This window comes from Macaca fascicularis, chromosome 15, assembly GCF_037993035.2.
Source record: "Macaca fascicularis isolate 582-1 chromosome 15, T2T-MFA8v1.1".
NCBI lineage: Eukaryota > Metazoa > Chordata > Mammalia > Primates > Cercopithecidae > Macaca > Macaca fascicularis.
The window spans coordinates 53,272,023-53,296,403 of NC_088389.1; the positions used below are offsets into that span (position 1 = coordinate 53,272,023).

The following is a 24,381-nucleotide window of genomic DNA, read 5'->3' on the forward strand; positions in this document are numbered from 1 at the left end:
GTGATGTAGAAAATAATGTTTTGATTTCCTTATTTTAGAAATGAAGCAACCAAAACGCATAGATGTCTCAGAGCTAGTTAGTGGCTAACAGCTGGATATCTAGGTTAGAACCTTCTCCCTTTTTTCTCTTTGCCCCTAGGTAATCATACATTTGTAAAGAGGAGAATTATCTCTGTCACCGCCCATGCACTGCTTTTGTCTGACCAGCAACTGCTTCATATTGCTTCTTCAGTAGCAAGGCCAATCATTTTACCAACACACATGCTTGCTAACTAACAGGAATAACATGGTGCCCCTATTTCAGCCCTTTCCCTTGTAGGCATCTGGCTTCTGAGGTTCAACTGTGGGAATATGATCTCTTAATGAACGTTAAGTTGAGTTTGCCTTTTAGGTCCACATGTTGACAAATATATCAGAGTAATCTGTAATCTCTGTCCTAGGATCAGAGGGCCTGTAGGCACTTGTAAAAGCAGTTAGCTCTGACTCACAGTCAGTGCACACTCCACTTTTCTGACTCCCAGCCTTGTTTCAAATTAGACTTGGAAGCGAGGAACTGTCTGGTGTCCCCCTGCATAAGAAGCTGAGCCAGGGGGCAGTGGTCACAAACAATATAGACTTAAACTTATAGGATATTGGAAAATAATAATTTGTGGGGAAAATGTCTCAGGCTTGGTCCACCCTTATTTTTAGCTGCTTCTCTAATTCATTTTTCCTTTCTTGGTGCTTGTATCTAACCTACCCATTTTTTGGTGCTTGCATCATTTTTTCAAATATCAAAATGAACTTTCTGTTTTCTAACAGTGAAAGTATTGCCTGTTCATTGTGGAAAATGCAGAACACTTGGAAAATACCAAAAATGCTGAGATTAAACACTATTGACCCCTTAGTGTATTTCTTCCTATCCTGTTCTATTTTCTTTCTTTGATTTCTGCTCACGTGTTTCTGACTGACGAGGTTTGACTTTTGGGTTCCCTTTCCAGAGGAGAAGCCTTCTTTCAGCTTGCCATTTGTTACCCTGGTTATGAAGGCTTGTGACCTTTTTTACTAGGTAGAGAAGCTGGACCAACTAGGGTTTTTCCAGGGGGAGTATGAGAAGGATAAACTGTTTTGCAAGTCCGTAGCTATTTCTCTAGGGCCCTGTTAGCTGACATTGACATGCCTTGCCTTGCTCTGCAGATCCCCTCCCAGCCCTCTGTCCCTTGTTCATTTCTGGCCTTAGAGAAAGCAAAGCAGAGGCTGTAACGCAGGAGGATGCCTCTAAACTCAGGGTTTGGTTACAGCTGTTTTCACTTACATCACTGGCCCTGTTTTTTTTTTTTTTTTTCTGGCATTAAAAAAAAAACTTGGAAGCAGGTGATGTCCCCATTGCTGATGTGCTGGAGACTCTCCAAGTGAACAATATACATTTTTCTTGGCAGCTGCTTCTTGTGCCCTGCTTGCTCCTGGTCCAGGACAAGCAAGGACCATCTGCTTCTTTCAATAGAACACCTCCAAGTCCCTTTGATCACAAGTTACTCGTTGTCTAACTTGCTATTTCTGTGAGACAAATGGGAGAAGATCAGTAAATGCCCTTGTTTGTCCGGTCAGTGTGTGGAAAGTTGATAATTTTGACCAAAGCACAACCCTTGAAAGGAAAAGAAAAAGGGAGTGAATGTCTTCTGAGGAGCTGCCTTGGTTTAGGCAGTGTCGCCCATTTCCCTGTATACTCCACGTGACAAACCTGAGTAGGTCTCATTGTGTCCATTTTGCAGATGGCACCAAGGCTTAGAAAAGTTAGGCAACTTTTCCAGTCACCCAGTGAGTTAATTGACAGAACTGGGATTTGAACCCAGAATTGTTGGATTCCAAAGCCTGTGTTGTTGCCTGCTTCGTGAAAAACTCCAGTAGGAACTGGAATAGAAAGGAGACCCTTCCAAGAAAGAAAATATGCACTAGCAGAACCTGGAAATTGGGAGGAAATGAGGACTTGAGGAATAAGATGAATGAAAGCTGACATGAGTTTCACATCTGGGTGATGGGATGGGAGGACAGGGAGGCAGCATCTCAGATGTCCACCCAGCACCGACCAGCTGCCTGGCATTGCTAGGTGTTGGGGACTTAGCAGTGAACACACTAACTTCTCTGCTCTCTTGGGGCACATATGGAGTGAGAGACAGAAACAAACAGGTCAGTGTACAATGCCACAGGAGGGATATATGCAGTGAAGAAAAAGCAGGGTAAGGGGTATAGAGCATGAGAAGGTGCTATTTTAAAGGGGGTGATTAGGGAAGCCCTCTTGTGACAGTTGAACCTGAAGGAGATGACAGCATGTCTGTGGAGAGGGAGGGAAACTCCAAGCAGGAAGAATGGCAGATACAAAGACATTGATGCTAGAGCGTGCCTAAGGAATGTGTTTAAGGACCAGGAAAAGTGAGCAAGTGGTGCGGGGAGGAGAGGAGCTCAGAGCAGGAGGAGGTGAGTTCCATATAGTCCTGGCAAGACTTTGGATTCCTGCTGGGTGAGATGGGAATCCAGTGGAGGGTTTGAGGGAGGGGGACATGATGTGATCTAGAGTTTAGACTGTTTACACTCTGGTTGTTGGATTGAGAAGAGACTGGGATGGGGGAACGGGAGGACAAAGGACACTGTGCTGGATTGAGAAAGCAGTAAGTCAGTTTCATTCATTCACTCAACTGATGATGTTCAAATACCACCATTATCTGTGGGCTAAAGGATGAAGAGCCATCCCTCCCTGAGAGTCAGGGAGCCCTTCCCAGATAAAGTCTGGAGTGTGAGCTGAGATGTAGGAGAAAGAGCAAGAGTTTGCCCCTAAAACGGGTGCTGGGAAGAGCCAATGGTTTGGAATAACTCAGTAATTTATGGTGCTTCTTTAGAAAGATTTGCTGGCTTTATGTGGGAAGAAATTTGTTTATTTGATTGGGGAGTGGTGGGATGGTGGTGAGGCTGCCTTTGGAAAGAGAAGTGAGTGCTTTGACTCACTATTGTTTAAAAATCTCTAGGGCTGTTACAGGTTATGAAAAGATAAAGTTGGGAAAAGCTGTCCACGTCACCTAACTGGGTTCTTGTGGAGTGTGCTAGATGCCCCCTCTCTGGAGAAAAAAAAATCCTTTTTCTCCACCTCTGACTCGCCTCTGGAGAGCCTAGTTCCCATCGGGAGGCAGAAGGGGCAAAGCTTAGGACCTAGAGAGTGCTGGACCACACCACTTACAGGAACCAGCAGGCTGTGAGGTCGAAAGCTAGGCACATAGAGCTTTCCAGGCTGGGTGCAGGGCCTCGTGGCCCCTCCCCTCTGTGCTCTATAGCTCAGTCTTCCCAGGCGGTGTGAACATGCAGTGACATTTCAAGGAATGCAGGGATTTATTAATGATTTATTGTGAAATGTTTGGAAATACAAAGTGCTCTATAAATATTTCATAATAGCATTGGGGCCGAGAACTCCACAAAGTGCCGGAATACATTTGTATGTAAGACAGAGCGCCGCCGCCCGGCTCATTGATATTTGTTGAGTGGCAGTCACAGACGCACCCCTGGCTGCCTGCGGTTTCTGACTCACCCTGTTGGAGCTGTTCTCTGCAGGGCACCCTCATGTGTGGCATAGGATTTATGCCTCATCACACACTGTTTTAGCTTTCTTGTCTTGATGATGAATAGAGGGCAGTGTCCAGACCATGGTATAAGCATCTACTGCTCCCCAAGTCTGCCAAAACCAAGCCAAGTTGTGTCTCAGCGAGCTCCGTGAAAGATGGAGAAGTTGAGCACTCAGAGACACGGTGTGACCTTTCAAAGACTGTAAGCTGACGAGGGATGTAGCTAGGGTTCATACTCGAGTTTTTCTTTTTTTTTTTTTTCTTTCTTTCTTGTTTTTGAGATGGAGTCTTGCTGTTGCCACCCAGGCTGGAGTGTAGTGGTGCTCTGCTCACTGCATCGTCTGCCTCCTGGATTCAAGTGATTCTCCTGCCTCAGCCTCCCTAGTAGCTGGGATTACAAGCACATGCCACCACACCCAGCTAATTTTTGTATTTTTAGTAGAGAGGGGGTTTTGCCATGTTGGCCGGGCTGGTCTTGAATTCCTGACCTCAGGTGATCCACCCTCTTCAGCCTCCCAAAGTGCTGGGATTACAGGTGTGAGCCACCACGCCTGGCCTAGACTCGAGTTTTTCGTCTTATGCTTTTTCATTGCCTGATACTTTACTGAGACCGAGATAGGGAACTTCACATACAGTACCTTTTCTCCCAAGGGGGACAGGGCTACTCAATTTCCACACTGGAGTTCGAGGAGTTTTAGAAGTGAGTCAGTTATCGAGGGTGAGAGCAGATCCTGATAGGCTCAACAACCCTCAGATGTAGCTGTTCAGAGAAAGCATTCTCATCTATAAACTGGAAGATAATCCCAGTGAAACAAAGCCCAGCTCCAGGGGCCTTCACTAACTCCAGGCTGTGCTTCTCAAACTTTAGTGAGCATAGGAATCACCTGGGCATCTTGTGGGGCTGTAGATTTGAATTCTGCAGGTCGGCGGAGGGGTCGTAGAATCTGCATTTCCAACAGTGTCTCCAGTAATGCTGATGCTGCTCGTCCCTGGACCACAGATTGGGTAGCCAGGTTCTGGCAAGCCCATGCCAAGGCTTTGAGATGACATCTGACAAAATATGTTCTGGGACATGGCTTTTGAGAGGTCAAGAAAATAAGATGTTTCTTTCTCTTCTCATCCCAAACCCTTGCACTGCCCTTTTCTCCCTTCTCCTACCCGCCTTTTTCTCCCTATCCCTGACGCCAGCTGTTCAGCATGAGAAGCTGGAGTGACATGCGACAGGAGGTGATGTTTCTGACCAATGTGAACAGCTCCAGCTCTTCCACCCAGATCTACCAGGCTGTGTCTCGTATTGTCTGCGGGCATCCCGAGGGAGGGGGGCTGAAGATCAAGTCTCTCAACTGGTATGAGGACAATAACTACAAAGCCCTCTTCGGAGGCAATGGCACTGAGGAAGATGCTGAAACCTTCTACGACAACTCTACAAGTGAGTGTCTGTGCCGACCCCAGACCTGTCCCCAACCCCATCCCTACCTTAGTTCTGGCCTTGGCCTGTGTCGTCTCCTCCCTCTGTAGCAGCGTTAGATGTCTGCATGCCCATTTACCCACCAGACTGAGCTCCTCCTGGAGGAGAGAGGCTTCTCTTGATGAGCTACCTATCCCCAGTGCTCTGAACGCAGCCTGGCACTTCTCAGGTGCACAGTAGTGTTTATCAATGGAATGAATGATTGACAGCCAGCCTCCTGGTTTTCTGGGGGATGTAGAAAGGTGGCTTCCAGAGCAGTCAAGAATGAGATAATGGCAGAGGGAGAAATCCTGCAAGATCTCACTTATGTATGGAATATATATAAGGTGTGCAAAGTGTCAGTTTCACATGATGAATAAGTTCCTGAGATCTGATGTACATTGAGATGACTATAGTTAGTAACACTGTATGGTATACTTGAAATTTGCTAAGAGAGGAGATCTGAAGTGTTCAGACTACACAAAAAAGGTAACTATGAGGTGATAGATTTATTAACAGCTTGATTGTGGTGATCCTTTCACAGTGTATACATATATTAAAACATCACATTGTATACCTTAAATATACAATTTTTATTTGTCACTTATCACTCAAAAAAGATGGAAAAACATTTTTAAAAAGGATGATATACTGGTTTTAATATTACCATCGAGATAAGCTTTATAATAACATAAAAAAAACACAGTAATAATAGCAACAACAACAACAAAAAACTAACATTTAAGTAGAATTTCTTATGCACCCTGCATTCTGTTTATCTCATTTTACCGTCATGATAACCCTGTAGGGAAGATTCTTTAACCCCACATTTCGTAGGCTTGGAGAGGTTAAGTGCCTTGGTCAGAGCCACATCAGAGTTAATCCACAAGAGCCAGGATTCAAGCCCAAATCTGCCTGGATCTATGCTCTCTAAAATAACTGTTAGTGGTGGTGTGTGTGTTCTCACAGTCAGATATTTGATCTGCTCTTTGTTTCCCATTCTTAGCTGCAAGGCAGTGTTAAAGAACCTTGTATCTCCATATCCACTCCCCACACTTAAGCACTTTTGTGGGCACGTGTGCCATATGCCTGGTGGCAGCAGGGATCCAGTGTTACAGTTTTAGGCAATGGCATCCTTTTCCTTGAAAACTTGATGCAGGTGAACCTTTCTCCATTTCCAACCACAGGTGTGTCTTTCAGACACTGAGTGAGGCAGGTTTTTTTTTTTTTTTTGAGACGGAGTCTCACGCTGTTGCCCAGGCTGGAGTGCAGTGGCGCGATCTCGGCTCACTGCAAGCTCCGCCTCCCGGGTTCCCGCCATTCTCCTGCCTCAGCCTCCTGAGTAGCTGGGACTACAGGCGCCCGCCACCGCGCCCGGCTAATTTTTTGTATTTTTAGTAGAGACGGGGTTTCACTGTGGTCTCGATCTCCTGACCTTGTGATCCGCCCGCCTCGGCCTCCCAAAGTGCTGGGATTACAGGCGTGAGCCACCGCGCCCGGCCATGAGGCAGGTTTTGTAACACAAGAACCTTTTCTTCTCTGGAGTAAAGCACTCCAGACATTCGCAAGTTGCTTTACAAGCCCGAAGAGGATGGGATTGTAGGCAGCTTTAATGAAATCCCATCTTCTCCGGTCCCCCAGCTTGCAAGTTGACCCAAGGAAGCCTTCATTTCCATGACAGACATAATTGTGAGGACAGCCTCATTAAAAAGAAAAAAATTTGATTATCTTTCCAGCGTATAGAGGACACTTAGTATCTAAAAAACCCTGAAAAACTTTGAATGAATTTTTAAAAATCAGGGATCCTGCTAGATAATCAAACCCATTTGCCTGTTATGACTTTTGTATTTGGGTTTTTGTTAAGTGTACATATACTGCTTATGTTAATCAAAGAGAATTTTTTTTTTTTTTTGGAGACGGAGTTTCGCTCTTGTTGCTCAGGCTAGAGTGCAGTGGCACGATCTTGGCTCACCGCAAGCTCTGCCTCCCGGGTTCAAGCGATTCTCCTGCCTCAGCCTCATGTGCCACCATGCCCGGCTAATTTTGTATTTTTAGTAGAGATAGGGTTTCTCCATGTTGGTCAGGCTGGTCTTTAACTCCCAACCTCAGGTGATCTGCCCGCTTTGGCCTTCCAAAGTGCTGGGATTACAGGTGTGAGCCACGGCGCCCTGCCCCAAATTTTGGTTTTTGCTTTAAAACTGAGGGCTGAAGTGAGTCTTGTGGTTGCCCCTCAAGAGCTGGTTTAAATGTTGGTCATGTTGTCAGTGAAAACAGTGGCAAGGCTGTCATAAGAGTGTGAATCTGGAGTTGTGAAGGCTTGTGCTTTGTGAAAACATTTTTCCAGATGAGCTCAGTTGTGAGTTATCCATCATTGATTTTATAATGAGCTCTGATTATTTATCAAGCTGCATTCTTTACAGATAATATATCAGTTTAATCTGAGGTAATCTTCTCCACATCTCTCAAAATAGATGTTACGAATTTTACTTTTACAGAGGAGCCAACTGAGGGTCAGATAAGTTACTTATTATATTAGTGGTAGAGCTGGAATTTGAACTCAGAACTGTCTGGCTCCAAAGCCCTTGTAAGTTTCTATCAGTATCTGACCATGCATATGAGCATTTGTCTCTCCTATTATTTGTAGCTCCTTACTGCAATGATTTGATGAAGAATTTGGAGTCTAGTCCTCTTTCCCGCATTATTTGGAAAGCTCTGAAGCCTCTGCTTGTTGGGAAGATCCTGTATACACCTGACACTCCAGCCACAAGGCAGGTTATGGCTGAGGTAAGCTACTCCCAGCCCAAGACTCCCTCCCCAGAATCTTCCCAGAACTGGGGGCAAAAAACTCAAGGTAGCTTCAGAGGTGTGCACTAAGTATTTTTATGGCTCTTCTGGGATTCCCAGAGTGAAAACCTCAAGTCTGATGCCAACCAGAGCTGGGCCAGCTCCCCAGCCCTGGGTATAGAATCATAGTTATAAGCAGGCATTTATTGGCGATGGGGGAGGACTGGCACAGGGCTGCTGTGATGGGGTATCTTTTCAGGGAGGAGCCAAAGCGCTCATCGTCTCTGCTTCTCCTCCTTTTTCTGCGGTCCCTGGCTCCCCACCTGACTCCAGGTGAACAAGACCTTCCAGGAATTGGCTGTGTTCCATGATCTGGAAGGCATGTGGGAGGAACTCAGCCCCAAGATCTGGACCTTCATGGAGAACAGCCAAGAAATGGACCTTGTCCGGGTGAGTGTCCCTCCTATTATTAGCATGTGCCTGCTTGATACTGGAGAGGTGAGTTTCTGGTCACTTTCCCAGGTGTGACTGAGGTGAGAATTCTTTCAGTTTATCTAGCTGGGGGAATGTAGTGAGCATAGGTAGAGTCACAGGGCACCACCTCTCCAGAAGTACAGGCCATGGTGCAGAGAAAATATTGTGCATATCAGCATCCATGCCACTCATGGTCAAATAGCAGTTTTCTGCAAAACTTAGTGAGGGCTGGTGTTCGGAAGTAGAGTTGGGTAATTGCAGGACCCTGACTATTTTCATGTTTGGCTGCGGCCTCTCAGCCAGCCACAGCATCTTCTTTACCTCCCTGTGCCTTGGTAGGTTTTGGAAAGAGGTGTGGGAGCAAAAGCATCATGTTACATGTAGACTGGCCTGAGAGACTCATTCTCAGGGCACTGTGTGAATGATGAGCTGCTGTTACTGTGTGGAGGGGAAATGCACTTAATGCTTCAGAGCCACTTGAAAGGGGTAAGTGCTCTAGAGACAATTGGATTGAAATGTGGAGCAGGCTGAGCAAGAACAGAATGTCTCCCTTGCCTGAGCCTGAGTGCTGTTTAATCTCATCTTCCTGCCTTGGGCTGAGTCAGAGAATCGTTAGACTATTTCCTATTTCCATGGTGAGGGAGGCCTCTTCCTTTTGTCTCTGCTCCCTTTAAAAAGCAGGTGAGGATTTTGCCAGGTTTCTTGTTTTGAACCTTATTGACTTTAAGGGTAGCTGGGTTTTAAAGGCTGTACCTACCTGGAGGGAACACTTCCGAAGTTTAGTACTAGTCCCTGATCCGCTGGGAGGCAGGTTACTGAGGAAGTCCCTTTAAAAACAAAGGACTTTATACTGAGAAAAGCATAAACAGTGATTTGTATGGATTCACACTGACTAATAATAATAGCTCATGCCATTCAAGTGTGGGTCTCTCCTCTAAAGGAGGGTTATATGATCTAGCCATGTAGACCTAAGTGTGATTTCAGGCCTTTTCTTCCTGGTCTTCTTCTTCGAGTCCACATTTCTACTAGTTGGACTTTTTCTCTTTTTCTGGCTCTCAGAGGATGATAGGAGGTCCGTGAAGTGACTCAGTGAGTTTTGATTTGTGGGCAAATAGATGCTTCCCTAGTCTGAAATTGAGAGCTTGCCTTAGATGCACCAACTCTTCACAAGTTCCCAGTTCTTAGAGGACAAGACCCTTGTAAACATGGCAGTGGCATTATTAGGAGTCTAGCTGGGAAAATCCAGTGTGTGCGCTTGGAAATGAGGGAGCTGGGGCTGGAGAGAAAGGCATGGGCTATGCCTTGGAGGGACTTGTGTGTCAAGCTGAGGACCTTTACTTTAAGCTCTAGGGGACCAGGCAGGGGAGATGTAGATACATTTCTCTGATAGGGTGGATGAATCGAAGGATGAGGGAAGAATGAAGGCAGAGACCAGGGAGGAGGCTCTCCAAGTGGCCAAGGCATAAAGCAAGAAGTGAGGCCTGGTGATTGCTTAGCTGTGGAACAGTGAAAGAGAGGGAGGCATCAAAATAAGTCTTGATTTCTGGATGGATGGATGGTAGGGATGTCCAGTAGGCCAGTGGCTACTGGGGTCTGCAGTGGAGGAGGGTGGTTGGGCTGGAGATAGGTGATGAGGGAGTTGTCAGCCGGTGGGTGGAAGAAAAGGGAACTTTTTCCAACTGTTTTCTTCCCTCTCTCTCTCTCTCTCTCTCTTTTTTTTTTTTTAAGACAGAGTCTTGCTCTGTCACCCAGGCTGAAATACAGTGGCATGATCTTGGCTCACCACAGCCTCCGCCTCCCGGGTTCAAGCAGTTCTCCTGTCTCAGCCTCCAGAGTAGCTGGGATTACAGGCACATGCCACTCTGCCTGGCTAATTTTTTTATTTTTAGTGGAGATGGGGTTTCACCATGTTGGTCAGGCTGGTCTTGAACTCCTGACCTCAGGTGATCCACCTGCCTTGACCTCCCAAAGTGCTGGGATTACAGGCATGAGGCACCATGCCTGGCCTTTCTTCCCTCTCTTAAAGAGTGTTTATTTAATTCCACAAACATGAGCTTGTCACCCCCTGCAGCCTGGCATCTCCTACACGAGGTGATGGCTGAGGCTTCTGCTTCTGCTCGGGGGTAGCTCTGATCTCTCTGCTGTCTCTGGCACTGTCTACCCCTGTTGCCTCACCCCATCGGTCCCAGGGCACCTCTCTCGGGCGAGTCCTGGAACCCTCTGACACTGATTTGCTCTCTTTTCTGAGCTGCTTTTAGCCCCTCATCCTTGGACCTTGATTTCTTGCTGCCTCCAGTCCCGCGGGCAGTCTTAGGTCTCCTGCCCTTCGCAAGCACCCTAGAGGGGCCACGTGCTCAGTGAGCTCAATGGGCACATCTTTCTAGTCTTGCTGTTCTTTTTAGAAGCCTTACTGGGCAGGGCCGACTTCACCCTAAAGGCTGCGTCTCTTCACTCTGCTTTTGTTTGTTCCCAATAAAGTGGCTTCAAAATTGCTAACCCTGGCCTCTGTGAACTTGTGAGGTACAATTTTGTGTCTGTTATGTTAACAAAAATACATGCATATCTTTCTGGTGATGGTATAAATTGCTGTTCTCTACTGGAAAGCAATTTGGAATGAAAATTTCAAGAACCATTTGAAAACGTGCCTATCCTGCATACCTCCATTCCACCCACCCCAGGGATGTAGCCTACTGAAATAATTTTAAAGAAGTCACTGTATGAGAGAAAATGTTATTGCTATATTGTTATTGTGAGAAATTGGAAATAGACTAAATGTTCAGCACTATAGGAATAATTAACGAAATTATATATACTCTATAAAGTCATTATGTTCTCATTAAAATAATAAATACAAAGCTGCAAATGGGGAAAAGCTTATAATGTTAGTGAAAATGAGACCGATTTTTTTATAAAGCAGCAGTTTTCAGACCCTTGGAGACTCCAGTTCAGTAGAACCAGGGCTTCATCTTCTCTCTCAACGCTGTGACAGGAGTTGCGTCTGCTTTTTGCTGAGTTTGCAGCTGCTATTTTTCTGGCAGCACATCTGTGCAGGCCTCTGCCTCGGCCCCTCTGGATCTGCTGATTGAGCAGCGGATTGATCTGTCCTTCTCTTTCGCGTTGACCTATGTGAGGAACCAACCAGCAAGGGAACAAGAAATGGAAATAGGCCTCGTTTGCATCATGACCTGTACGTCCTGCAGTAGGAAAAGATTGTACTTTAGTTGGTTTAACCAACAGCATTATTTTTCTAAACTAAGCAGTAAGAAGGAATTGAGTCTAGGGTTAGGGTTTTTATGTAGGATCAACAGACTGGGTCTCAAAAGAGGAAGGTGATAGAACACAGTGCGGAGGGGAGGTGCACTAGAAACAGAGGGCTTATGCTTTCATTCTGGCTTTGCTGCTTAATAGCTGTGTAACCTAATCTTAGAGACTTAACCTCTCTGAACTTCAGTTTTCTCATCTATAAAATGGGAAATATTAAAAGGATACTCACTGTGCTGGTGGCTTGTGCCTGTAATCCCAGCACTTTGGGAGGCTGAGGTGGGAGAATCACTTGAGCCCAGGTGTTCAAGACCAGCCCAGGCAACATGGCAAGACTCTGTCTCTATGAAATATTTAAAAATTAGCCAGGTATGGTGGTGTGCACCTGTAGTCTTAGCTACTTGGTAGGCTGAGATGGAAGGATCCCTTGGGCTTGAGAGGTCAAGGCTGCGGTGAACTGTGATTCCATCACTGCACTCCAGCCTGGGCAACAGAGCGAGACACTGTCTCAAAATGACGACAACAACAACAAAAGGCAAGAAAATAAAAGTGCCCTCTTCATGGACTTGTGTGAGGTGAAGCATATAAACTATTCAACATAGTAACTATATAAGGGAAGTAGTGTTGTTACTGTAGTTAATACTGTTAAGTGAGCTGTTTGGTATAGTGGAAAGCACCTGGACTGTGAATTCAGACTGGTTTGACTTTGAGTCCCAGCTCCATATCTAGTAATACTATGACCAAGTCCTCGTTAAAATCATACTCTTTTTTCTTCAACCCCAGTCTTCTCACATGTAAAATAGGGACACTGTCATCTACCTCACAGTTTTCTATGAGGATAAAACAATGACAGTGTATATGCAAGTATTTTGTAAGCTATATAGTGCTCATCAACATTTAGTTGGTGTTTACTTCTTGTGCTTTCTCACTGGAATGGCAGACGCTGTTGGACAGCAGGGGCAATGACCACTTTTGGGAACAGCAGTTGGATGGCTTAGATTGGACAGCCCAAGACATTGTGGCATTTTTGGCCAAGCACCCAGAGGATGTCCAGTCCAGTAATGGTTCTGTGTACACCTGGAGAGAAGCTTTCAACGAGACTAACCAGGCAATCCGGACCATATCTCGCTTCATGGAGGTGAGAATCTGTTGCTTGGATCATTTAGAAAAGACTTAATGGCTGCTTTCTCTGAGACGTTACAATAAGGTTCAGGCAGGAGGCAATTTTAGAAATAATGTATAGTCTCATTTACAAAAGTATCCCTCAAGCCTAACGCAGGATTTGGTAACAAAAGGCACTCAATAAATGTTAGTTGAGTGGTTGAATGAGTAAATAAACTCTAGCTTTAGTAAATGAACTCTAGCTTTATTCTATATAGGCTCAAGAGAATGTTTCTACCCATTTTCTTCTAGGTTTTCCTATCTCAGTGACTAATGGCAGCAAAGCATTCCCTTAATAAAAGGCATTATTTGTGAAACTTACCTAAAATCTAATTCAGGTCAATTAAATTTTTTAAATTTTATATTAAAAATTATATCAGTAGGGATGGGTAAGAGGTGTTTTGGTCTGTTTGGTTGGCTGGTTAGTTGCTGTGACTCAGAATTGCTAAGAAAACAGAAAAGTAAGATAAGATCATTGTTTTGACCTCTTTTCCTCCATAAAGTCAATAAATAACATATCTCTAAATTATTCTCAGAATTTCTCTTAAATTACAGTGAAAAACCAAAATCCTCCATCCTTGGTTGACGATTGGAAAACTACGTTAGAGAGGTTTAGAGAGGGAGGATAAGCAGTCATGTAGTCAGCCCTTGCCTCCTAGGGTAGGATTTGTCTCAGCCACTGCTTGCTGTCCTGGCTGCCAGCATTCTCACGAAGGCTGTTCTTCTACCAGTGTGTCAACCTGAATAAGCTGGAACCCATAGCAACAGAAGTCCGGCTCATTAACAAGTCCATGGAGCTGCTGGATGAGAGGAAGTTCTGGGCTGGTATTGTGTTCACTGGAATTACTCCAGGCAGCATTGAGCTGCCCCACCATGTCAAGTACAAGATCCGAATGGACATTGACAACGTGGAGAGGACAAATAAAATCAAGGATGGGTAAGTGGAATCCCATCACACCAGCCTGGTCTTAGGGAGGTCCAGAGCACCTACTAGGAAAAAAGGTACTTTAAGAATTTGGTAGAAATTTCAACAACAACAAAAAAACTCAACTTGGTGTCATGATTTTGGTGAAATTGGTACATGCCTTGCTGGAAGGTTTTTCAAAGCTCATAAAATGTCAGTACCTTTTGATTTAGCATTTCTACTCAAGGGAATTATTTCCAGGAATTTTGGTGGTGGGCGCCTGTAATCCCAGCTACTCAGGAGGCTGAGGCAGGAGAATCGCTTGAACCCAGGAGGTGGAGGTTCCAGTGAGCTGAGATCGTATCATTGCACTCCAGCCTGGGCAATAAGAGTGAAACTCCATCTCAAAAAAAAAAAAAAAGATACAAAAATAGAAACAGGGGCTTGGTAAGGCTAGCGGGACTTCGGGTGATTGGTTTTTTTATTGTATGGTTCCAAAGGAATGGTTGATTACCTGTGGTTTGGTTTTAGGTACTGGGACCCTGGTCCTCGAGCTGACCCCTTTGAGGACATGCGGTACGTCTGGGGCGGCTTCTCCTACTTGCAGGATGTGGTGGAACAGGCAATCATCAGGGTGCTGACAGGCACCGAGAAGAAAACTGGTGTCTATATGCAACAGATGCCCTATCCCTGTTATGTTGATGACATGTAAGTTACCTGCAAGCCACTGTATTTAACCAGTTTATACTGGGCCAGATGGGGGTGTGTGTATGTGTGTGAGCGTGTGCATGCACGTGTGAATGATCTGGAAATAAGATGCCTGATGTAAGTTGTCAACAGTTGCAGCCATATGACAGACATACATATATGTGCACACACTAGTAAACCTCTTTGCTTCTCATCCATAGTTGCCACTTTTATTTTTTTTGTTTTTATTTTTTTTGAGATGGAGTCTCGCTCTGTCGCCCAGGCTGGAGTGCAGTGGCTTGATCTTGGCTCACTGTAACCTCCGCCTCCCAGGTTCAAGCTATTCTCCTGCCTCAGCCTCCACAATAGCTGGGACTACAGGTGCATGCTGCCACGTCTGGCTAATTTTTTGTATTTTAATAGAGATGAGGTTTCACTCTGTTGCCCAGGCTGGTCTCAAACTCCTGAGCTCAGGCAATCCACCCTCCTTAGCCTCCCAAAGTGCTGGGATTACAGGCATGAGCCACCACACCGAGCCCACCACTTCAATTTTTTACACTCTACCCTTTTGGTCAAAATTTGCTCAATCTGCAAGCTTAAAATGTGTCGTGACAAACACATGCAAGCACATACTCACACATACCTCCAGATGCAGAAACAGCATCTAAACTTAAAAAAGCACACTTTATGTAAATGTGTGCACTTCTCCCTAGGTGGTAAACCACATTTCAAAACAACCCAAATAAAACTGAACAAAGCTTCTTCCTCTTAGATTTTTTAGAAAATCTTTTAGTGCTGAGTCACTAAGCTGCCAAGTTCTCATTGTGGGAACTATGCCTTTGGATGTAATGATTTCTTCTAAGAGAATGGGCAGAGGTGTAGTTATTGCAAACATCTGAAATATGTAATGTCTCTTCCAGATTCTGGAAATTCTCTTATTCCCTGTTATTGTTGGCGATGGTGGTGGTGATGGGATGTGTGTATGTGTGTGCCTGTGTGTGTGTGTGTGTGTGTGTGTGTGTGTGTGTGTGTGTGTGTGTGAGGATCAGGATGCAGGAGGAGCAGGGTTCTCCTTATATTGGCTGTCTGTTTTGCATTGAACAGTCTGTTTCCTTGTATGGCTATCTGTAGCTTTTCCAGGTCACCAGAAATTATCCTGTTTTTTACCTTCTAAACAATTAGCTGGAATTTTTCAAAGGAAGATTTTTACAAAGACCCCTAAGCCAAGGTTTACTCTAGAAAGGATGTCTTAAGACAGGGCACAGGAGTTTACATGCATTAAGAGCTGGTGGCTGTTGTCATGTAGTGAGTTTGTGCCTGCATGATAAAGCTTTAACCTGAGCCTCAAGTTCAGGGTCCAGAATCTGTGTCCCTTTTACTTTGCACATCTGCATTTTCTACTCTAGCTTGGAATCTGCAACATTACTGACAAGAGCTGCCTGAAGTGTATGTCTGTGCTGTGAGTAGAGTTACGATAAGCAAGTCAATAGTGAGATGACTTTTGAGATGTTGAACTTTTGTGAGAGAATGAGTTGGTATTTTGGTTTGGTTTTTAGTACTTTAAAATAATCTACCTTTAGTTTAAGTATGGCTCACAGTTACCTAGTTACTGAAGCAAGCCCCCAAAGAGATTTGGTTTGGCAACATTTTGTTAGCTTCGTTTTTCTCTCTACATTGCATTGCTTATGAAGCATTGGGTCATATGTACATTTCGGAGTCCAGAGCACCTTTCCTTCTGTGGCCCAGATGTGGTGCTCCCTCTAGCATGCAGGCTCAGAGGCCTTGGCCCATCACCCTGGCTCACGTGTGTCTTTCTCCCCTTGTCCTTCCTTGGGGCCTCCAGCTTTCTGCGGGTGATGAGCCGGTCAATGCCCCTCTTCATGACACTGGCCTGGATTTACTCAGTGGCCGTGATCATCAAGGGCATTGTGTATGAGAAGGAGGCGCGGCTGAAAGAGACCATGCGGATCATGGGCCTGGACAACAGCATCCTCTGGTTTAGCTGGTTCATTAGTAGCCTCATTCCTCTTCTTGTGAGCGCTGGCTTGCTGGTGGTCATCCTGAAGGTAAGGCAGCCTCACCCCCTGTTCCCTGCCAGGGAACTCCAAAATAGCTCAACACAGGGTAAGGGAGGAGAAGAAGAAAAAAAATCGAAGCCTCGTGTAGAGAAGGGGTCATACCTATCATTTTCTGCAATTTCGTCAATTTATAGTTGGGGAAAGTGAAGCCCAGAGAGGGGCAGTGACTTGCCCAGGGTCAACCCAGCTGGGTAGCAGCTAAGCAGGACGAGAGTGCAGGGTTCATGCTTTCCAGATAACCACACGCTCAATTGTGCCATGCTGTCTACTTGGTAGTGGTTCATGGCAGCATCTGAGAGCTATTTATTTTCTTAGATATATTGGGTGGCGATTCTTCCCAAGTTTCTAAGAACAGTAATCAGAAGGATATATATTGTTGCAGGTTAGACTGTCTGGAAGCAGAGGCTGAAATAGAGTTTGATGTATGGGTATTTACGAGGGCTCAATACCTGTGGAAGGGATATGGAAGATGCAGGATTGGGCAGAGGGAGGAGTTGAACTGTGATACAGGGCTAACCCCGTGGGGCACTCTAGAGAATATGAAGCTTGTTGGAGTTGTTCTTCATCGAGCTGAAACATCCAGCCCTTTGTGCTCCCCCAAGGCCTCCCTCCTGACACCACCTACCCCAGCCCTCGCAATCAATTGTTGGATGTGGGCTGCCCTGGGAAGGTCATGCCCCAGGGCCTACATGGCTCTCTGCTGCTGTGACAAACCCAGAGTTGCTGATGCCTGAGGCCGTCTCAGCTGGGCAAGCCTTCCCTGAATGGGGACTCTGGGCAGTGCAGTTTTGTGTCTGCACCATACATTAATATATTTATATCCAAATTTTCTCTGTCTGCAAGCATTTCATATAAAGATGCATCAGGTAAAAATAAATGTTTTTAAAGCAAAGGGAGTACAAAGAGATAAGAACTAACTAATTTAATACTAGATACCATCTGTTGCAAATAGTTCCTACTGATTGCCAAGGACTGTTTAAACACATCACATGAGCTGTCTTATTCTATCCTCACTAACCCTTTTAACAGATAAGGAAATGAGGCTCAGGAAGGTCAAGGACTTTACTGAGGTTCCACAGCAGGATACAGTTCTTGCTGAAAGCAACCCCTCCCTCCTGCTCTGATATCTAACTGCAAGGGCGAGGTCAGTGGCAGGGGTGGTGGTCCCCTGATTGGTGCATAAGAGCTGCTCTGAGACAACTGCATGATGGTGGGTCCTGCAGTTGTGTACCCATCAGCCAGAGGTAAGCTCAAAATATCCACAAGAGTTTGGATGATTGTGGGAATGCAGAATCCACAGTGATCAAGGGGGAAAGTCAAGTTGCCGGGCCATTTCCCTTGACTTTTAGGGAGAAAAGTTACGTGGGACATTATCTCCCACAGCTCTTCTGTGGTGCCACCAGTCTTAGTCCTTATATAAGGAGAAACCAGTTAAAATTACCTATTGAAGAAACAAAGAGCAAACTCGCCCACTGAGATGCGTAGAAAGCCCTAGAGTCTGTTGTCTTCATAACTCTGCCATTATTTTTCTGTGTAGTCTTGGGTAAATCACTTATCTTCTTTATGATGGTTATGATCAGTTTCCTCATCAGAAAGATGAACAGCATTACACCTCTGCGTTGTCTCTAACATGACTAGGAATAAACCCTGTCTTTTTTCTGTAGATCATACAAGTGAGTGCTCGGGATTGTTGAGGCAGCGCATTTGATGTGTCTCTTCCTTCCCAGTTAGGAAACCTGCTGCCCTACAGTGACCCCAGCGTGGTGTTTGTCTTCCTGTCCGTGTTTGCTGTGGTGACCATCCTGCAGTGCTTTCTGATTAGCACACTCTTCTCCAGAGCCAACCTGGCGGCAGCCTGTGGGGGCATCATCTACTTCACGCTGTACCTGCCCTACGTTCTGTGTGTGGCGTGGCAGGACTATGTGGGCTTCACACTCAAGATCTTCGCTGTAAGTACCTCTGGTCTTTCTTCAGTGGCTGTAGGCATTTGACCTTCCTTTGGGGTCCCTGAATAAAAGCAGCGAGTTGAGAACAGAATTGATAGTCTCTTTCCAATGGGACGTGAACCTTTGCTCTAGATTCTAAGCTCTTTAAGGGTTAAGGGCAAGGATTGTGTTTTATTAATTTGTTTACCTTTAGTCTTCTCAGTGAATCCTGGTTGAATTGAATTGAATGGAATTTTTCCGAGAGCCAGACTTCATCTTGAACTGGGCTGGGGATAAATGGCCTTGAGGAATGGCTTCAGGCAACAGATAACCGTCTCTGCCCCTTTATCTCCCAGCTCTGTTGGCCATGTTCAGCTCATGACAAAGTCAAGGCCACAGATAGAACTGAAAAGTCTTGAGGTCAGAGATGGCCTCTGTTGTCTTCCTTGTGTCCAGTATGGTGTTTGCTTGAGTAATATTTTATGAACTAAACACAACTGAGGAGCGAGTGCCTCATCTTCCCACAAATTCCTGACTTGGACCCTTCCTTCCCTTGTACAGAGCAGGGGGAAATCTTGGATAGTGTGTGAGCCCCTACAAGTGCAAGCTGTCAGATGTCCCCAGGTCACTTATAAGGAAAGCTGTGAATCACTCATAGGATGCTCCTGATGCCTCAGTCTGGGCTCCGTGGGCATCAGCAGCCCCAGCCAGGCACCTCTGATCCTGAGCCATCCTTGGCTGAGCAGGGAGCCTCAGAGGACTGTGGGTATGCACACATGTGCGGGGGAACAGGATTGCTGAGCCTTGGGGTATCTTTGGAAACATAAAGTTTTAAAAGTTTTATACTTCATTGTATATGCATTTCTGAAATGTTTGTGTATAATGAGTGGTTACAAGTTGAATCATTTTATATGTTACTTGGTAGCCCACCACTCCCCTAAAGGGACTCCATAGGTAAATACTACTTCTGTACCTTATGACTGATCCATTTTGCAAATTCAAATTTCTCCAGGTGTAATTTACACTAGAAGAGATAGAAAAATGAGAGAGACCAGAAAATGGATAGGTGACTTTGCCTGTTTCTCACAGAGCCTGCTGTCTCCTGTGGCTTTCGGGTTTGGCTGTGAGTACTTTGCCCTTTTTGAGGAGCAGGGCATTGGAGTGCAATGGGACAACCTGTTTGAAAGTCCTATGGAGGAAGATGGCTTCAATCTCACCACTTCAGTTTCCATGATGCTGTTTGACACCTTCCTCTATGGGGTGATGACTTGGTACATCGAGGCTGTCTTTCCAGGTACACTGCTTTGGGCATCTATTAGGAAAATATGACTTCTAGCTATTTTCCTTTCATTGTGCTAGAATCTCTGCAGTGCATGGGCCTCCCTGGGAAGTGGTTTGGGCTAAAGATCTATAGTAAACAGATAGTCTAAGGACAGGCAGCTGATGCTGAAAGTACAATTGTCACTACTTGTATAGCACTTGTTTCTTGAAAACTGTGTGCAAGGCAGCATGCAAAATGTTTTATACACATTGCTTCATTTAATTCTCACAAGGCTACTCTGAAGTAGTTACTATAATAACCAGCAATTTTCAAATAAGAGAACTGTGACTCAAAGATGTTAAGTAACCAGCTGTGGTCACACAACTGTTAAGTGTTGGTACATGGAGGAGAATCCACTTTGGTTACACTGGGTCATAAGCCCATGCAAATCCTCTCAATGCTCACCCAATTCTGTATTTCTGTGTCCCCAGAGGGGGTACAACTAGGAGATGTTCTGTTTCCTGAGTACAGGTTGTTAATAATTAAATATACTAGCTCTAAGGCCTGCCTGTGATTTAATTAGCATTCAGTAAAAATTCATGTTGAATTTTTCTTTAGTACTTCTTTCTTAATACATCTACTCGACCAAGTCCAAGAGGAACCTGCCTTGGGACAAACTTTCATATGAGATCAAATTCTGAGACAGCAAGATTTAACTCTTTTTGGTTCACCTTCTGATCCTCCCCTAAGGAGGTGTACATGAAATATTTATTACTCCTGCCTGAACTTCATTCATTGAATATGCAATTTTGCAGCATGCAGATTCTGGATTTAAATTCTGAGTCCTGAACTTACTGGCTGAGGGACCTTGGATAGGCTCCTTATCCCTCACTTTCCTCATTTCTAAAATGGGGATGGCACCTGCCCCATGGGTTGTTGGAAGGACTTACAGAGGTGCAGAATGTATGTTGTACATAGCAGGTTTCAACAAATGTTTGCTCCCCCTTTCCCTACATCCATTCCAATCTGTTCCTTCCCCAAAAGATGTGTCAAGGAGGAAATGGACCTGGCTGGGAAACCCTCAGAATACTGGGATGGCGCTGAGCTTGGCTCATACCTGTGCTTTGCTTTCAGGCCAGTACGGAATTCCCAGGCCCTGGTATTTTCCTTGCACCAAGTCCTACTGGTTTGGTGAGGAAAGTGATGAGAAGAGCCACCCTGGTTCCAACCAGAAGAGAATGTCAGAAAGTAAGTGCTGTTGACTTCCTGCTCTTTCTTTAACCTAGTGCTGCTGCCTCTGCTAACTGTTGGGGCAAGCGACGTCTCCTGCCTTTCTAAAAGACTCTGAAATCACTCTAGGGGCAGAGAAATCACATGCAGTGTCCCTTTCCAAATCCTCCCATGCCATTTATGTCCAATGCTGTTGACCTGTTGGGAGTTCACGGTCTGGATCCCTGAGGGACATTTTCTTTGTTGTCTTGGCTTCTAGAAAAGTATCTTTTACTTGCCCCCTCCCAAACGCACATTTCGTGCTCTCCTAACAAACTAGAAGAAAGAGGTAAAGACAAGCATGATTGTGGAACCGTAACCTCGCTGCCTACCTTGTCATGGTGACCTGTGTGTGAGCCTGTGTGGGCTGAGACCAAGTGGCTACCACAGAGCTCAGCCTATGCTTCGTAACGTAATCATCCTTCATTACGTAGATCCCTAATCCTCTCTTGGCTCCTGACTGCAGGCAGAGAAGTCCACAGCTCATCAAAGGCTCTGCCTTCTGGGTTCTTTGTGCTTAGAGTGGCTTCCTAAGTGTTTAATAGGTCCCTTTTCTGCCAGTCTCTTCTGTGCCCATCCCCTGATTGCCCTTGGTAAAAGTATGATGCTCCTGAATGTAGCACGCTTGCCTGCTGTTCCTAATCATCTTCTCCTACCTCCTCTCTACACCTAGCTCCTATTTCAGTCACCTAGAAATGCTCACAGTTGCTGGAATATGTCATGTTCTTCCACACCCCCATGCCTTTGTATGTACTGTTTGCTCTCACAGGAGAACCTTCTCTCTAACTTGCCTATCTTCTCAATTCCTCCTTTCTCTCCAAGATCTAGTTCAGGATCCCCACCCCTGAGCATCCCTCCTTGGTTCTCAGGTAGTCAGTCACTCTCTACCCTGAACTTCCATGGCATGTGAAAGAAAATCTTAGTTTTTAAAAACAATTATAGACTCACAAGAAGTAATAAAAGCTACATGAGGGGGTTCCCCCAATGGTAGCACCATGCGTAACTATAGAATAATATCAAAACCATGAAATTGACATTGGTGCAATTCACAAACCTTCAGATTTCACTAGCTTTATGTGCACTCATTTGTGTGTGTGTGTGTATTTAGTTCTATGCAGTTTTATCATGTGTGAATTCATGTAATTACTAGCTCAATCAAGCTGCAGAAATGTCTCATTGTCACAAAGCTCCTTCATGCTACCCCTTAATGGCCACAGCCACCTCCCTTCTTCCTCAGTTCCTGACACCTCTCAACCACTGATGCATTCCTCATTTTTACAGTTTTATTATTTCCAGAATGTTACGTAAATGGAACCACACAGTAGGTATCCTTTTGATACTGGCTTTTTTTTTTTTTTTTTTTTTTTTCCACTCAGCAGAATTCCCTTGTGATCTTTCCAAGTTGTATGTGTCAACAGTTCATTCCTCTTCACTGCTAAGTAGTGTTCCCTGGGAGGGAGATATCACAGTTCCATGGCGTTTTTAGATGTATTTTTGAAACAACTTTCAGCATCCTGTATTTTAATTGTTCATCAAGTCCTTTTCCCAACAGACTCTGAATGCTCCTTTATCATTGTATTCCCATCACCAACATCAGTATCCAAATAGGCCTTACATAAACATTTGTAGCCTCCTGCCTGCCTGTGAAACCAGGGTGGACATGGAGAGAAGGCATTGCTGAGAGTACGAGCGCAGCGCCATGCGTCCTTACCCTCCACTCCTCAGTGCTTTCTGTGGGTTCATTTCTGTCCTCTCTCCTGTCACAGTCTGCATGGAGGAGGAGCCCACCCATCTGAAGCTGGGCGTGTCCATTCAGAACCTGGTAAAAGTCTACCGAGATGGGATGAAGGTGGCTGTCGATGGCCTGGCACTGAATTTTTATGAGGGCCAGATCACCTCCTTCCTGGGCCACAATGGAGCGGGGAAGACGACCACCATGTAAGAAGAGGGTGTGGTTCCCACAGAATCAGCCACAGGAGGGTTCTGCAGTAGAGTTAGAAATTTATACCTTAGGAAACCATGCTGGTCCCTGGGACAAGGGGAGGAGCACGTGAGGAGTTGCCGAGTGTGAAAATATTACGTAATCACGAGTGTCTTTCCACGTGCTAGTTTTCTAGATGTTATTTCTTCAGCCTAAAACAGTCTGGGGCCTCTAGATGTTATTTCTTCAGCCTAAAACAGGCTGGGGCCTCAGATGACCCTTCCCATGTAGTTCACAGAATTCTGCAGTGGTCTTGGAACCTGCAGTCACGAAAAGATAGATTACATATGTTGGAGGGAGTTGGCAATTCCCAGGAACTCTGTCTCTAAGCAGTTGTGAGAAGCAGCTGGGCAACTGGCTTGACTGCCTTCCCTGGGACCTCAAGGACCTTACAGCAGGTAGTGTCAGGAGGGATCAGGGACTGTAAAGCACCAGCGTTAGCCTCAGTGGCTTCCAGCATGATTCCTCAGCCGTTCCAAAGGGTGTACCTTTGGGGGGTGACATTCCTTCCTGTTTCCTTTTAATCTTTTGTTAAAACATAAAATTAATATATTATGAGCTTTTCAGAAGATTTTTAAAAGGTAATCAGAAATCCTACTACCTAACATAAAAATTATTATCTTTGGCCGGGCGCGGTGGCTCAAGCCTGTAATCCCAGCACTTTGGGAGGCCGAGGCGGGTGGATCACGAGGTCAGGAGAGCAAGACCATCCTGGCTAACATGGTGAAACCCCGTCTCTACTAAAAATACAAAAAACTAGCCGGGCGTGGTGGCGGGCGCCTGTAGTCCCAGCTACTCAGAGGCTGAGGCAGGAGAGTGGCGTGAACCTGGGAGGCGGAGCTTGCAGTGAGCCGAGATCGCGCCACTGCACTCCAGCCTGGGTGACACAGCGCGAGACTCCGTCTCAAAAAAAAAAAAAAAAAAATTATCTTTGAATAATATGTTCTTGTTTGTCCATTTTCCGTGTGTGCGATGTTAGGCATACAAAATATATTTTTTAAAGTATACTTTCATTGCAAATTGGAAACTTCATTTAAAAAATGCTCACACTAAAATTGGCATTTCTAACACATAGGCCCACTTGTAGTTATTTACTGAAGTAAAAGGACTGCTTTGCTTTGTTTGGGTCTGGTAGGGTTCATTAGAAAGGAATGGGGCTGGTGGGAGGGTTGGTTTTCTGTTCTCTCTGCAGCCTGAATGGAGCATCTAGAGTTAAGGGTAGGTCAACCCTGACTCCTGTACTTCTAAATTTTTGTCCTCAGGTCAATCCTGACTGGGTTGTTCCCCCCGACCTCGGGCACAGCCTACATCCTGGGAAAAGACATTCGCTCTGAGATGAGCACTATCCGGCAGAACCTGGGGGTCTGTCCCCAGCATAATGTGCTGTTTGACATGTGAGTACCAGCAGCCCGTTAAGAATAGGCCCTTTCTGGATGTGTCTGTCATGCCATCGTGGGAGGAGTGGGACTTAGGCATTTTACTTTGTTATGTTTTTGTTTTTTCTTTTTTTTTGTTTTTTTTTTTTTTGAGACGGAGTCTTGCTCTGTAGCCAGGCTGGAGTG

General features: G+C 45.3%; 1 protein-coding gene across 11 annotated transcripts in view; it reads left to right on the top strand.

Annotated features, from left to right (window-relative positions):
* The window catches only part of ABCA1 (ATP binding cassette subfamily A member 1), a 148,500-nt gene that overhangs the window by 83,218 nt on the left and 40,901 nt on the right, over nucleotides 1-24,381 (top strand). For all 11 annotated transcript variants that reach the window (XR_012424495.1, XR_012424496.1, XR_012424498.1 and 8 more), the window contains 12 exons: nucleotides 4,776-5,016; nucleotides 7,679-7,818; nucleotides 8,152-8,268; nucleotides 12,494-12,691; nucleotides 13,446-13,651; nucleotides 14,150-14,326; nucleotides 16,149-16,371; nucleotides 18,111-18,332; nucleotides 19,398-19,602; nucleotides 20,704-20,817; nucleotides 22,605-22,776; nucleotides 24,082-24,213. Coding sequence is in view for 7 of the 11 variants with exons in the window: in XM_005581143.5 (XP_005581200.3) it covers nucleotides 4,776-5,016; nucleotides 7,679-7,818; nucleotides 8,152-8,268; nucleotides 12,494-12,691; nucleotides 13,446-13,651; nucleotides 14,150-14,326; nucleotides 16,149-16,371; nucleotides 18,111-18,332; nucleotides 19,398-19,602; nucleotides 20,704-20,817; nucleotides 22,605-22,776; nucleotides 24,082-24,213 (2,147 nt within the window). In the remaining 4 variants the exon portion in view is untranslated. The remainder of the gene's footprint in view (nucleotides 1-4,775; nucleotides 5,017-7,678; nucleotides 7,819-8,151; nucleotides 8,269-12,493; nucleotides 12,692-13,445; nucleotides 13,652-14,149; nucleotides 14,327-16,148; nucleotides 16,372-18,110; nucleotides 18,333-19,397; nucleotides 19,603-20,703; nucleotides 20,818-22,604; nucleotides 22,777-24,081; nucleotides 24,214-24,381) is intronic.